Source organism: Leptonychotes weddellii, unplaced genomic scaffold (assembly GCF_054177405.1).
Source record: "Leptonychotes weddellii isolate Sample4059 unplaced genomic scaffold, ASM5417740v2 HiC_scaffold_998, whole genome shotgun sequence".
Classification (NCBI taxonomy): domain Eukaryota; kingdom Metazoa; phylum Chordata; class Mammalia; order Carnivora; family Phocidae; genus Leptonychotes; species Leptonychotes weddellii.
The window spans coordinates 1-14718 of NW_028072247.1; the positions used below are offsets into that span (position 1 = coordinate 1).

A 14718-nucleotide genomic window follows, 5' to 3' on the forward strand; every position below is an offset into this window, starting at 1 on the left:
TTCAGCTCAGGTCATGATCCTGGAGTCCCGGGATCGAGTCCCGCGTCAGGCTCCCTGCTCAGCGGGGGGTCTGCTTCTCCCTCTGACCTTCTTCCCGCTCATGCTCTCTGTCTCTCATTCTCTCTCTCTCAAATAAATAAATAAAATCTTTAAAAAAAAAAAAAAAGAAACTGCAAATTGGGGTGCCTGGGTGGCTCAGTTGTTAGGCGCCTGCCTTCAGCTCAGGTCATGATCCCAGGGTCCTGGGATCGAGCCCCACCTCGGGCTCCCTGCTCCACGGGAAGCCTGCTTCTCCCTCTCCCACTCCCCCTGCTTGTGTTCCCTCTCTCGCTGTCTCTCTCACTATCAAATAAATAAATAAAATCTTTAAAAAACAAAAGAACTGCAAATTGAATATTGCCATTTTGTAAGAGAATATGTTTTTGTTTTGCTTTTCAGAGGCTATGTGGCCCCTCCCACTTGTTCTATGTCCTGCCTGGTTATTTCTTGACGTTCTTTTTTCTACTGCATCCATCATGCATCTCTGTGCCATTTCCGTGGATCGCTATATAGCCATCAAAAAGCCAATCCAGGCCAATCAATATAACTCACGAGCCACAGCATTCATCAAGATTACAGTGGTATGGTTAATTTCAATAGGTACGTGGGGAATGTCAGGGTTTGGGGTGGTATAAATAAGTAGCTTTTGGTTTCTTTTGGGTAAGAAATATACCAGGCCTGGTAGGCTGTGAAACTTAGCAAGAGAGCCCAAGGCAGACTACTGATATAGTACTGATATACCAACACAAGCTCTGTCATGTCATCATATAAAACCACACTATCAACAACACGTCTGAAAAAGCAAAAAGTTCATGTCCTCAGAAAGAACCATCTTCACAATGTTTACTGAGATATCTTCCTGCTTTGATTTTGATGTGCAGGAAGACTAAGTCTGAAAACAGTTTTTGTTTTTGTCAACAGATCATTAAGGTCTAGGCAGCATGCAGAATCTCGAAATTAATATTAAAGTAACAAAAAAAATAAACTGCATCTTCAGTCATACTCAAGAAGATAAACAGGAAAAGAGAAAAAAGAAAAAAACCCAAACACTCTGTATGCAGGTATTAAAGACCATAAATTCATCTTGGAAGACAGTATGTGTACAGAATAAAGGCAGTAAGTGTCTACATAAATGTTTTGGATATATGCTTAATCAGAGGTTTTAAGAGAGACGCTAGTGATATTCAGAAATGACTTACAGAAGAAAATATTATTTCTTCTAAATTGCCTTATGCTCTTGTGCCCATCTTTAATACTCAAAGATAGCTTCTATAAGAGTATTCTAGCATGAAGTACAGCATAAATAATTCAGACTTCTTGTAAGTTAATTCAGAAAAACAGATTCACAACAATTACTATGATCATCAGTAGTCTGACTAGCAGATTCACTTCTTCCTAGCAAAAAGAAAAAATCAAAGAGGAAAAAAATCAGGAGAGACCTGGAATGCTAAAAGGAAAATAAGAAAAAGACATGGTCTCTCTCCAATCAGAATAAGAAAAACTGGGCAAAAAAGCAAGAAAGCAAGATAATGAAAGTGACCTTTATGTTCCTGAAATAATACCAGGGCCAAACCTCTTTTGAAAAGTTTGGAGGTAAAAGTAAGGAGTGTTACTACTGTGGCTTGTGAAGAAATTAGGGTCAAGGAAAAGTCTATTCAGAATGGACAGGTTTGAAAGCAGTGAGATAGGTTAGTTTTGGGGACAGATGCTGATTGACAGAGCAGAAAAGGTCCCCCAAAAGAAGCTAGAGAAAGTGCATGGGAGATAATGGGTAACAGTCACCAAAATTTAAAGTGGAAAGGAGGGAAACTATGGTAGCTCATGCCAGAAGTCCCACATCTTTTTAGTAAACTCACTGCAATAAGGGAGAGGATGGGGGAGACAGTGTGAGGTATGTGTGTGTTGGGGTAAGGTGGAGGAAATGGGGCAAAGGCAGGGAGAAAACAGGAGAAATGATCCTTAAGAAGAATTAAAACATTTGAAACCATGAAATATGATCAAGCCAATAAATAGTCTACTGTTAGAAGGGATACCCCAATTAAGACTGGTTCACATGAATCCATAAACAGATCAAATCTCTGTTGAGTACCTATGATATACTAGATATCAAGAATATAAAGATAAATAAAAAAGAGCTTTTATATTCAAGGAAGGCAGATAATAAAGAAATTAGACTAATACAAAGTGTTAAGTATGCAGGTGGAAAAGAATAAAAAGAAGACTCCAGATTTGTAGCTTTGGAAGGGATCTTATAAATTCACTTTTTCCTTTTATAGATGAGAAAAGAAACCTAGAGAAAATAAACCTAGTTTTATTTAAAAAAAAATTTTTTTTTTTTTAAGATTTTATTTATTTGACACACAGAGAGACAGCGAGAGAGGGAATACAAGCAGGGGGAGTGGGAGAAGGAGAAGCAGGCTCTCTGCCAAGCAGGGAGCCCGATGAGGGGCTTGATCCCAGGACCCTGAGATCATGACCTGAGCCGAAGGCAGACGCTTAACGACTGAGCCACCCACGCACCCCTTAAAAATTTTTTAAAGATTTATTTATTTGAGAGAGAGAGAGGGAGTGCATGAGCAGGAGGGTAAGAGCAGAGGGAGTGGGAGAAAGAGGCTCCCCACTGAGCAGGAGCCTGATGTGGGGCTCAATCCCAGGACCCTGGGATCATGACCTGAGCCGAAGGCAGATGCTCAACCGACTGAGCCACCCAGGCACCCTGAAATCTAGAGGTTTTAAATAGTTGGCTTAAAGACTGTTAACAGCTTTTCAGCACCAAGGCCAAGATCAATGCTGTGTTCATTTCATCACACTTTGTTTTGTAGGACCAGTGAAAATTTAGTAACTTTGTAGAAGAAAAAGCAAATGATAGGGTTAGTTCAGTTTTTAAATTCTGCAAAATGCTGAAAAGAGCTCACTTTCTTCTGGACTTAGTTATCCTAGGTAAGACCTGGCAAATAGGGGATAAGGGTATAAAAAGCACTAGTGAAAACTTATGTTACTGACCACCAAGCTGGCTGAGAAGGTAATGTGAGCCTTGAAAGAGGTTAATGGAATGTGAAAATAGAGAAGGACAAATGGACTAGAGGTCAAGATAACTGTAAAAAGAAGTCCCACCGTAATGAAGAGTAGCAGGACAAGAAAGGGAAATATCACACAAAGTTCATGGTTTTAGATATGGGACAGCTTTAAGAGGGTTTATGGATGCCTTCAGGAGTGCAAATAAGAATAATGACGGTTGATACACTTGAAACTAATATAGCGCTGTATGTTAACTACACTGGAATTGAAATAAAATTTTAAAAATAATAAAAGAAATTAGAGTGGAGTTCAACAGATACAAAATGAAGGTGTCAGAAGGGCCATCAATGAGATCATGTCATGGAGGGTAAGAGCAATGGAGCAGCGGAAAGGAAGGCTTTAGCAAGGTGCTCAATCTACTGAGGAAGATGGACAGATGTCCTAGAGGTTGGTAGATGGCCTGCATGGAGAACAGAGTGCTGTAAGCAGATTATAAATAGACTTCAAAAGGGAAGGGTTTTGGGGAGAAAGAAGAGTGGAACAATCACTTAGAAATAACAAGATACAGCAGGGGTCAGCCAACTTTTCCTGTAAAGGGCAAGAAAGTAAATATTTTGGGCTTGCAGGCTCTAATGGTTTCTGTCACAACTACTCAACTCTGCAGCAGGAAAGTAAAAGCAGTCATAGACAATCTGTTAACAAATGGGGATGGCTGTGTTCCAATAAAATTTTATTTACAAAAACAGAATGCAGGCCAGATTCGGCCCTCAAGCTGTGGTGTCAGCACACCCTAGTGTAGAATAGTAAGTATACAGAATCCACTTTCTGGTGGTGTAGTTGAGGAAAAGTAGAAAAAGCAGTAGCCTCCCTGTTAGAAAGGATTTGAGGAAAATATTTTTGTCAAGGGCTCTTCAGTTACCATAAAAAGGCTGTGTACATGGTGTACATGATGAAGTACTTTCAGATTCATAAAAAACACAAGGATTCTAGAGGTTTCTAAAGATCAGTTAACTCAAACTTCTTTTTAAGAATCTGCTATTTCAAAGGGAAAGGATTCAGGATAACACTTGTGTACTTGTCTTTCTAATAAGCTACTTCATGAGGCAAGATCATATTTAAATACCCACTTCATGGTATTTAAAATATTAGAAAATTAGCATGAGATACATTTCTTTCACATCTGTTAGAGGAACTCTCAACTTGAAAATACATTTCATGAATCATATGACCTCAAATATTTAAGTAGCATTTTTTAAAAACAATGAACTCCCCTTAGCTTTCCCTAAGTCGTCAGAGGAAAAGATTAAGACATTCATAAATTTCAAAAAATGAAAATGTCTGTTAAATGAAACTGTGTAGCCTCAAAGATAATAGGTATCTATCTAGAATTAAGATACTCCATGAAAGTACTCTAAAGTCGCTTTAAATCAACTACATTGCATATAAAGTTAAAGCAAATTCTCTTCTGAACTCCTTTTCCTTAACCTGGGATAGATCAACAAACACAGATTATGAGAAATGGAGAATAAATGAAGACATTCTCTCCTATTTCGTGGATATACTACAGCTTTAGGAAAGCTTAAATTATAAACTTGAAATCACTAATCTATCTGTTTAAAAACATCAGGTTTGCTTACTTGGGTTCTATTTGTTAAATCTACCTTTAATTACATGCTTTGACAGATTCTGCACTGTGTGTACTAGGAATGACAATACACGAACCACTAACCACATAAAGTCACTAAGATAAACTCTAAAAGGACCTAACCTAAGAGTCAAAGGTCATAAAATTAACTCAACTTATCTTGTTTCCTTAGGCATTGCCATTCCAGTACCTATTAGAGGGATAGAAACTGATGTGAGTAACCCAAGCAACATCACCTGTGTGCTGACAAAGGATCGTTTCGGCAACTTCATGCTCTTTGGCTCACTGGCTGCTTTCTTCACACCTCTGGCAATCATGATTGTCACCTACTTTCTCACTATCCATGCTTTAAAGAAGAAAGCTTACTTGGTCAAAACCAAGCCTCCTCAACGCCTAACGTGGCTGGCTGTATCTACAGTTTTCCAAAGGGATGAAACACCTTGCTCATCACCTGAAAAGGTGGCAATGCTGGATGGTTCCAACAAGGACAAAACTCTGCCCAACTCAAGTGATAACATACTTAGGCGAAGAATGTCCACAGTTGGAAAAAAGTCCGTGCAGACCATTTCCAATGAGCAGAGAGCCTCCAAGGTTCTCGGGATTGTTTTTTTTCTCTTTTTGCTTATGTGGTGCCCCTTTTTTATTACAAATATAACTTTAGTTTTATGTGATTCCTGCAACCAGACTACTCTCAAAATGCTCCTAGAGGTATTTGTGTGGATAGGCTATGTTTCCTCAGGGGTGAATCCTTTGGTCTACACCCTCTTCAATAAGACATTTCGGAATGCATTTGGCCGATACATCACCTGCAATTACCAGGCCACGAAATCAGTGAAAACTATCAGAAAATGCTCCAGCAATATCTACTTCCGAAATCCAATGGCAGAGAACTCTAAGTTTTTCATGAAACATGGAATGCGAAATGGGATTAATCCTGCCATGTACCAGAGCCCAATGAGGCTCCGCAGTTCAAACATTCAGGCTTCCTCAATCATTCTACTAGATACACTTCTCCTCACAGAAAATGAAGGTGACAAAACTGAAGAGCAAGTCAGTTATGTATAGAAGGAATGTCAGTTTTCATCTAAATAATATAACGATGAGTAAGGTAATTAAGCAGATATAAATGTACCAAGAATTATATAAAGAAGAACTTTATGTCATGTATCAAATCATCTCTTTAAAATAGGAGTTATCTATTAAGATTATATAATTTTCTTTATTTGGATAAAACTACTCCATGAAAAAAATCATTTTGTACAGCTGCAAACAAAAATAATCCAGCAGTCTGTCTAAATGTTAAGGTATTCAAATGAAATAAAATTAAGTAAATCAATAAGTTTCAGTCTTAAAAATAAAGAGTCATTGTAAGAATTTGTTTAGTTCCTAACTGTATGCAAAGCTGTGCTAAGAATGAAATAAAACAAGACAAAAAAGCCTTGAGTTCTTCAAAGCCTTAAAAACATAAGGCATAACACAGAACAACAGTGACAGGAACAGAAGACTAAAAGTAAGTGCATAAAATGATCGCATCTGGAGGTAAGCTAAGACTATCATTACAGTCTGGCTCAGTTAAATGTAGTCAAGATTTTGCTTTGATCAAGAAACTTGTCTTGATGGAAGGGGTAGGGAGGATAGTAGTTGGATATCACACAAAGTAATAGGATCTCGGAACCAGAGCTGTTTGTTAAATGGCTGATACCAGGTATCTACTCATCAGATGTGGGTCTAACTTAGAAAAGGAGAGGAAGCAAATGAAATCACTCCTGGGTACCTGAAATTAATTTTGTTCCTTAAAGAACAAGTGCAAACTGGAGCCACAGGATCTCGATCCAGGAACCTAAACTTTAATGACCCCATAATGACCCAAAAACTTGGTTGAACTTCTGGCACAACATTTTTTATTCATCCTTTCCTTATTTCACTTTGCACTGCTAGATCTGGGACTAAATCCAAACTGTGTCCACCAGCTAACTGACTACATTTATGAAAGATACTTAATTTCTCTGACCCTCAGTTTTCTCATCTACATAGGGTTCTTATGAGGATGAGTACATGCAGGCAGTCTGTATTGGTAGCCAATTCTATTTACATCTGATATTTTATTGTTATGCTACTGCCATAAATGGTGAACAAATTTAGGCTGAGGGGGTCTGCAGTGAAGACAGCCCATATCTTAGCTTTTCCTTTTCAGGCTGACCCATTCTTATGTCTTCACCTATTGCTCTAGTGCTGTCCCTCTCCAGGTGATTAAGTTTAAGAAAATTATTTCAAGAAATGTGTTGGCTATGGAGCTCAGCATAAGTGAACCAGGTATGTATTCTCCAAATGGCAGAATTCTTTCCTAGAACATAGTTAGAACATAGACCTTATGGACTCTATGTCACCTGCCAGAAAGAGTATAACCCACAAATTTAATCCCTAAATCTCAAAGCTTTAGGCACTTTCCCCCACCAGTCTAAGATTTTTCAGCAGCATGAAGGGTGGCCCAGTTCAGATAGGCAAAATAATTTACGCTCATGAAAAAAAAAATTATCCATTTTGGTTCTAGTCTCTAATATGATGGGTTTGACATATATTAAGATTTATATTCTTGCCAAGTCACATAAGATTAAGTTTTCTGATGTCACTTTAATAGTATTCCAAACCGCATCTTATATATCTGAAGGCATATATAATTGTTTCAGAAGTCTAAATACTAGAGATGGCACGCACACTACCAAACTCTACCCCGAGACAAACTAGAGTAAACAGACTACCTTCTCACATGCTCTATACTGCCTCCAAATTGGTGTATGTGCTTAAACATACACATACCTACAAAATTAACTATATGACCCTTAAACTAGTCAGCGTCAATTCCTAGGGAAAAAAATTCTTTGCTTATAGTCAGCTGAGAGATCTTTCTCTAGTTAATGAGAAATATTCTGATACTTCTAGAAAATGAAATACAATTCTAATATAAACTATTTTTGAAAAAGTACAAATAGTACAAACTCTTACCACTTTGATATACAACTGATTCTTCTATTTCAGAATACTTTAAAGAAATCTATAATTTTAAAGCAAATCTCAGAAGTTAACCACACCAATGGCAACAAAAAGACTACAGTTTTAAGTTCAAAGAGAAAGAGTAGACTGTATCTCTTTAGAAAAATAATTAAAAAAAAAACAACCTTTCATTTGCTTTCATATTTATTGTTAATTAATGAAGGGGGAAAACAAAGGTATAGAAAAAGAGTGAAAAAGACAAAATTAAAGGAAGTTATAGCATCAAGAACATAAACACAAAGACAATGAGGCAGAATACAGACAGTATGTACTGAATTGATACAAAATTGTGAGTGGAGATACTGTAAACATCTTTACATGCATTTGGTGGTAACTAACTGCTGGGGTTCCTTCAAATTCTAAGGATCTATGATGGTACAACATTTTTATATTCAAGGAACCCATTTCTTTATGGTCTTAAAAAATGTCTGTGCCAGGAATCTCCCTCACATCTTGCAAGATCCATCCATATCTGAAAGCATATTAATGTTTACACTGAGAAATAGCCAGTTTTATATTGTAATACCTTAAGTTATAGCAAAGAGGACCAGGATTGTCTAATTTTAAGAAAGGTCTATATCAGGGGCACGTAGGTGGCTCAGTTGGTTAAGAGTCTGACTCTTGATTTTGGCTCAGGTTGTGATCTCAGGATCATGAGATCAAGCCCCACATTGGGCTCTACACTCAGCATGGAGTCTGCTTGAGATTCTATCTTCTTTTCCCTCTGCCCCTCCCCCTGCTTGTGCTCCCATACTCTTTCTAAAATAAATAAATAAATAAATAAATAAATAAAATCTTTAAAAAAAGTCTGTATCAGATCACTATAGCAACTTAATCTCAACAAGTATGTAAAGACCAATGCTTCTTTTAACTTCTTTCTTCCCTTTCCTTTCCAATGTCAAGTTAAAATAGTTCAAAGTATGTTCAGTTCCAACTGAGTTTCAGTCAATGCCAAGCACAGTACTGTACAAAGAGTTATAACAGTTATAACTATAGTTATAATAAAATCTGCTTACTGGACAGATTAACAATGGTCCTAACAATCACCTATTTATTACACAAAAAATGTACTAGAATCATTTCACCTTGGTAGAAATGTTTTTCAACTTAATCTCAATATTTATCATATATATTATGAACAAATAACACACAAATATCAGGAGAAAGAAACAATGAAAATATTGTAACTCCCTGGACTACCTGAGAGTAAAGGAGATAATACACACTGAGAATTTTTAGTTTCCCACAAGACAATTTCATCTATGTTGAAGTACAAATACATGTTTACCCACATGTTTTCAGTATTCATGTCCAGTAAGTACACTTAAAAAGAAGATTAAAAAAATTAAGAAGAAATAAACTCTTAAAATATGGTTCAAGAAAGTCAAATGTCTGCAGTTATTTTAAAAGTAGTATGTAACATCTAAAAGGGAAGAAATGATAAAATGGAGCACATTCTAAGAAAGCAAATGATGGTGCATCAGAAAACATTTACTATTCTTAAGAGACAGAACAGAAACTTTCCAAATATTTTTTTTTTTTTTAAAGATTTTATTTATTTATTTGAGAGAGAGAGAATGAGAGACAGAGAGCATGAGAGGGAGGAGAGTCAGAGGGAGAAGCAGACTCCCTGCCGAGCAGGGAGCCCGACGCGGGACTCGATCCCGGGACTCCAGGATCATGACCTGAGCCGAAGGCAGTCGCTTAACCAACTGAGCCACCCAGGCGCCCGAAACTTTCCAAATATTAAAGGTAATGAGGAAATTTGAGAATAAAAATGTTCTATGAGAGTCACTTAGGAAAATAGTACTTTGATGCAAAGGCATGTTGTAGAAAGCATTGGTCTATAATGAGATCTGTTTTGAATTTCAGTTCTACCATTTAGTTCTATGACAGTGAGAAATTTTATTAACTATTTTGGAATTCAATTTCCTTTTTTTAAAAAAATATTTCTAAGTTTCTTTCACCTTTAAAAATTCTCACTCTAGGGAAATGGCACTAATCTAAAATTTTGAGAATCTGGTTTCAACCGCAATTCCTTAGACAAGTTGATTACATTTAATTTTCTTCATCTATAAAGCAAGTTTCACACAAAATCATCTCTAAAGTCTTTTCCAGTTTCTCTACTTATAAAGAGTCATATTATGAAAACAAAACTCAGAATGGTCCCTTAGAAATCACAAGCACATAGAACCACTCATTAGCTGGATCGGACTATCCTAGGTAGTTAAAAAAAAAAAAAAACTTAGCAAAGCCTAAAAGCAGCTCATGGGAGACATCTGCTGCTGAAACTGGGAATTTAGCATGAGTGTGAGCTACAGGAAACGCAAAAGCAGAAATGAATGTTAATTGGAGAGCAAAGCGTTGTCAGGTTAAAAAGGGAAGAAAAACAGTTTTCCGGAAGCTCAATTTCCTATGTGCAGAATATACACACCAGGCCACTGATTTATAGGATACGAAATATAAAATCAAGAAGAATTAATAACTGACAACAAAGAAACAAAACGAAGAGACCATCATGAGTAGGATTGTTTACACAAACCAACAGTTACTAAAGGCACCCCTAGAAAAATATACTTTCCAAATCAAAATTAGCTCTCTGATAAGAATTAAAATAAAACAAAAACCCCTCTCTGGATGGCAATAATACACCCCCCCAACACCCCCCCACCCCGCCCCGCACCCACATCTAAACTCTAGAGCAAAACCAGTGAAAGGTTAGGGTCACAGCTTGGCTGAAATAATACACCAAAAATGGACAGGGAGAACATAGAACTATCCAATACCTATTTTTACTTCCATTTCCCCCCCCCCGGAGAATGATTTTTGGACCAGAAAGATAAAAAGTAATGTTGTAAAGATTGATCAAAATGTAAAACAGGTGAGGGGCTCCCAGGTGGCAGAGCTGGTTAAGCTGCCGACTCTTGGTTTTGGCTCATGTTGTGATCTCAGGATCATGAGATCAAGCCCTGCATTGGGCTCCCCACTCTGCACAGAGTCTGCTTCAGATTCTCTCTCTCTCTGCCCCTCCCACTTGTGCTTTCTCTCTCAAATAAATAAACAAAATTTTTAAAAAGATGTAAAACAGATGTAAAACTGGCTGCCTTAAAGAGTTCAACCCTGTAAGCTAAATGAATCACCTCCCTGAAAGAGAACTTGTGGTTGTAATTATGGAACCACTGCTGACAAATTTGAGAAAAAAAATAGAAAATGGCAAAGGTACAAAAAGACTGTAAGTAGCTAAATATTCTATTCAAAAAGAGAAAGAGGACTCAAGAAACTAAGTGTGGAGTCAATTGCAGATCTTTTTAAAAAATGTAGAATAGCTTAATGCACATAGGTTTTGTCATACCTTAGAAAAAGAATCCATGAATATCTGACACTTCTATGGATTCCTAAACACAATAATCATCACATACCCTATTTTGGAGGTATTAGACGAGTAGATCTGTGTAAATACTGTCTTCAGATTTAGTGAAGGCTCTCTAGTGTCTTTGTGAACAAGCTGAACAAATGAGTGTTAGAGGACAACACAATGAAGGAGGTTAGCATGTGGCTGAACCACCTTATTCAACAAAACTGACTGGTATAAGGAGAAACCTGATTACTATGTCATATGGGTCTGTACTTTGCTGTTTTATTCAACATTTTTATCCACAGAGGAGTAAAATATTTTACAGCCTATCTGGATAACTTCTCGATAAATGGAATAACTTCCTATCTAAGATGTTATGAGAAGTTCCTATAACCAGTTCACAATGGATGTTCAATATTTGTTGAATTATATTGTGACCTTTACAACAAAGGTTCACTCCCAGGCACCTGGGAGAAAATCTACCCCAGAGATTAAAAGGACATGAGTGAGACTCATCTAACTGACTCATCTGACACGTACCTTGGGAACTTATTTTTTTGTATAATTCCATCATAAATGAGCTACAATAATCATGTCCAAACAGAGCTAAAAGAAGTACTTTTAATTTGCCTTTGCTGGGTTTCAATATAAAGTATCTTAGCCAAAAGAAACAGTGGTACTTGAGATTGGAGATAAGCAGACAGTAAGAACTCCAAGAAGTACTACTGCATCTGCTACCACTGTTAGAGTAATCACTACTATCACATGCTTAAATAACACTTAGTAGTGCCAGACGCTGTTCTAAGGGCTTTGGATCTTATCTTAATTCAGTTACTCATCCAAAAACACACTTTTTTTTTTACCCCAAGATTTATTTGAGAAAGAGAGAGAGATAGAAATAGCACAAGCAGGGGAAAGGGCAGGAGAGGGAGAAGGAGACTCCCTGCTGAGCAGGGAGCCCTACTCAGGACTCAATCCCAGGACCCTAGGATCATGACCTGAGTTGAAGTCAAGAGTCTGCCATTTAACTAACTGAGCCACCCAGGCACCCCAAAAACACACTTCTTAAAATAGGTACTATTGTTACACCCATTTTACAGTTGAGAAATTGGAGGCTCAAAAAGGCTAACAAGCCCAAAGTCACTCCGCTTGAAGGGGCAGAGCCAGGATTCAATCCCGGCAGACTGGTTTCAGAGTATGTCCTCTTAATCACAACTATCCTATGCCAAGGGCATCTCCAAATCTCAAGTCCAAAATAATTTTCTTAAATCTACAGATTTTTCACCCTTCTGCATTGAAACAAAGCCTATTCTCTTTTATTCTCATTAGAGAGCTTCAGGAACTCTACAACCCTATATAAGAAACAGCATCCCATTTGAATTACCAATGTGTATGGAAAGAGGAGTACTATAAACATGTTACCTGGATTTAAAAATTTAAGCAAATACACAGAATGTTATGAAAAAAATAAATAATAAAGTTGTTTTACTACTTTTCAAATAGGTTCTTGGTCTCTCAAGACACACTTGCTTCTTTCAGATCAACAGTACTAATCTTATTGTTAAATGGTCTTCACTCTGAACCTAGACATATCCCTCAGATAGTTTCTGTTTAGTTACTATTAAAAAAAAAAAAGGGGGACTATAAAGAGAACCAGAAATTAGAAATTATTACCTGAAGAGAATGAACCCAAGTGATTCTACTGCTGCCCTCCGGACATCATCATTGACATCGCTTACCTAGGAAAAATTTTAAAGGATGATTACATTATACCATGAATTCTATTACTAGAATTAACTGATACGAGAGGCTCACATCATTCAAATATAAATCAGAACTCATTAATATATTACTCTTTAATTAGAATGTCATCCCTCAATTTAGGAAAAACTCATCTGAAATACTCTATTTCAGGGCTTAGAAGCCTTTTAAGCTTGGTGAAGTTTAAGAATCAGAGCTACTTCTAAAGATTATTTCAGGTGCACTATAGCTTTTGTGGGCTACACTGAAAATCTAACCATTCCTTCAATGTTGTTTTCAAAAAAGTATGTTCTAAATTCAAGCAAAATACAAACATTTACAATTTACAACATACCACATGCTGCACTGATAAAAGATAAATTAGTAATAAATACTATGGGATGTGAGTATCTCTGGGAAGAAGATAATAATGGTTCTAAATCTTTCCTGCATGGGAAGATGATCTAAGGTTTACCTTCTCCTGGAAACAAGATGGTAGAAACCTACTAAGTTAAGACATATGTGCAATGTCCATTGTGTTACCAGGCAACATTATTGTTCATAAACTCTACCTGGATTAGGAAGACTAGGAATGGGAAAAGCCTGTTGGAAAACATGGGCACTGGCTTTCCTGTGCAAGGTATCTCTTGTAATAGAGCATGTTCCCTAGGGGTACCTGGAAGCTAAGTTCACAGGCTGTAAAAAGAAGTGGTTTTTATTGTTCACTAGATTTCTCTATCCTAGGGTAGCCGCACATACTCACATGGTCTTGTCCCTTACAAATGAGGGTGCCCCTTGGAGTTGGTTTTCAGAAGTTGCCCCTGAATGATTTTAAGGACCTCTATTTGTACTGACATACTGTTATCCTGTTCTATTCCTGGTGCTTAGGTTATAGCTGATTGTGTCCAGTTAGTGAGAATCTGAACCTGAGGTCACTCGTGGTAGTCATGCAGTGTGGGTGCTGCAGCAGCCTAGACATTTAATGTCCATCTGCAAATTTTTCTTTCCACCTCTACCCAAGAAAGAGTACTTACAGCAACGTGTAGCAGGCGTCGAATAGCTTTGTTGTTACCCGAGCCACAATAAGCCATGGCTACAGTGTACATTCCAGATCGTCGAAGAATTGGGTCCTAAGAAGAATAATCTACATCAATCGACAAATTATCATTTCAAACAGTGACTTCTACAGTCTAACTGGCACAGCTACATCCACCAGGAGAGTTGGTTTTAGGTAAGAAATGAGAAACTTAAGGAGAACGATTTTGTGGTTGGTAATTTTCTAAACAAATGTGGAAATACAGACGCTAATAAAGGAGGAATTAACTCCTTTTAATTCCCAATGCTCTATGCAATGTGCCTGCATTGCTGTACACTGACTAGGAAGTATCAACTCAAGTCCTAACTACTCTGATACTCAGCTTCCATCTATTAAACAAACAACAAAGAAGCTCGCTTCTAATTCTACATTGTAACTTGCTTACTTAATTCTTGAGCACTGAGTGGAACAGATATGGCGTCTGAGAGCTGAGCAAAATAATGAGCAGTTTTATCACTTAACTATTAACAGTGGTTCTTTTCATCAGACTACATAGGACAGCATTAGCTACCACTGACTACCCACCACACAAAATACCACGGTCAAAATAAAATAAAACAAAACAAAAGGCAATGAAAAAAATTCACCCAGATAAATAAGCATAGAGACAGGCACTGGTTTTTGATGAAAAAACAATGAGGTAAGCTTTTTATCTTATTAAATCATTATGAAGTGATTCCAAAAATATTATTTCCAAAAGAAATCAACTTGTAGGGGGTGCCTGGGTGGCTCGGTCAGTTAGGCGGCTGCCTTGGGCTCAGGTCGTGTTCCCTG

General features: G+C 37.3%; 1 protein-coding gene and 1 long non-coding RNA gene across 2 annotated transcripts; one reads left to right on the plus strand and one right to left on the minus strand.

The window, feature by feature from the left end:
• Positions 1-343: 343 nt before the first annotated feature.
• Positions 344-7843, plus strand: HTR2B (5-hydroxytryptamine receptor 2B). Its single transcript, XM_081811751.1, has 2 exons — positions 344-639; positions 4875-7843. Exons 1-2 carry the CDS (start codon positions 417-419, stop codon positions 5765-5767), a joined length of 1116 nt encoding a protein of 371 aa, XP_081667877.1. The 5' UTR covers positions 344-416; the 3' UTR covers positions 5768-7843.
• Positions 7844-12654: 4811 nt separating this feature from the next.
• Positions 12655-14590, minus strand: LOC145720087 (uncharacterized). Its single transcript, XR_014142803.1, has 2 exons — positions 13883-14590; positions 12655-12847 (listed from the first exon to the last, which is right to left on the minus strand). It is a non-coding gene; the product is annotated as an uncharacterized LOC145720087 (long non-coding RNA).
• Between the last annotated feature and the right edge of the window lie 128 nt (positions 14591-14718).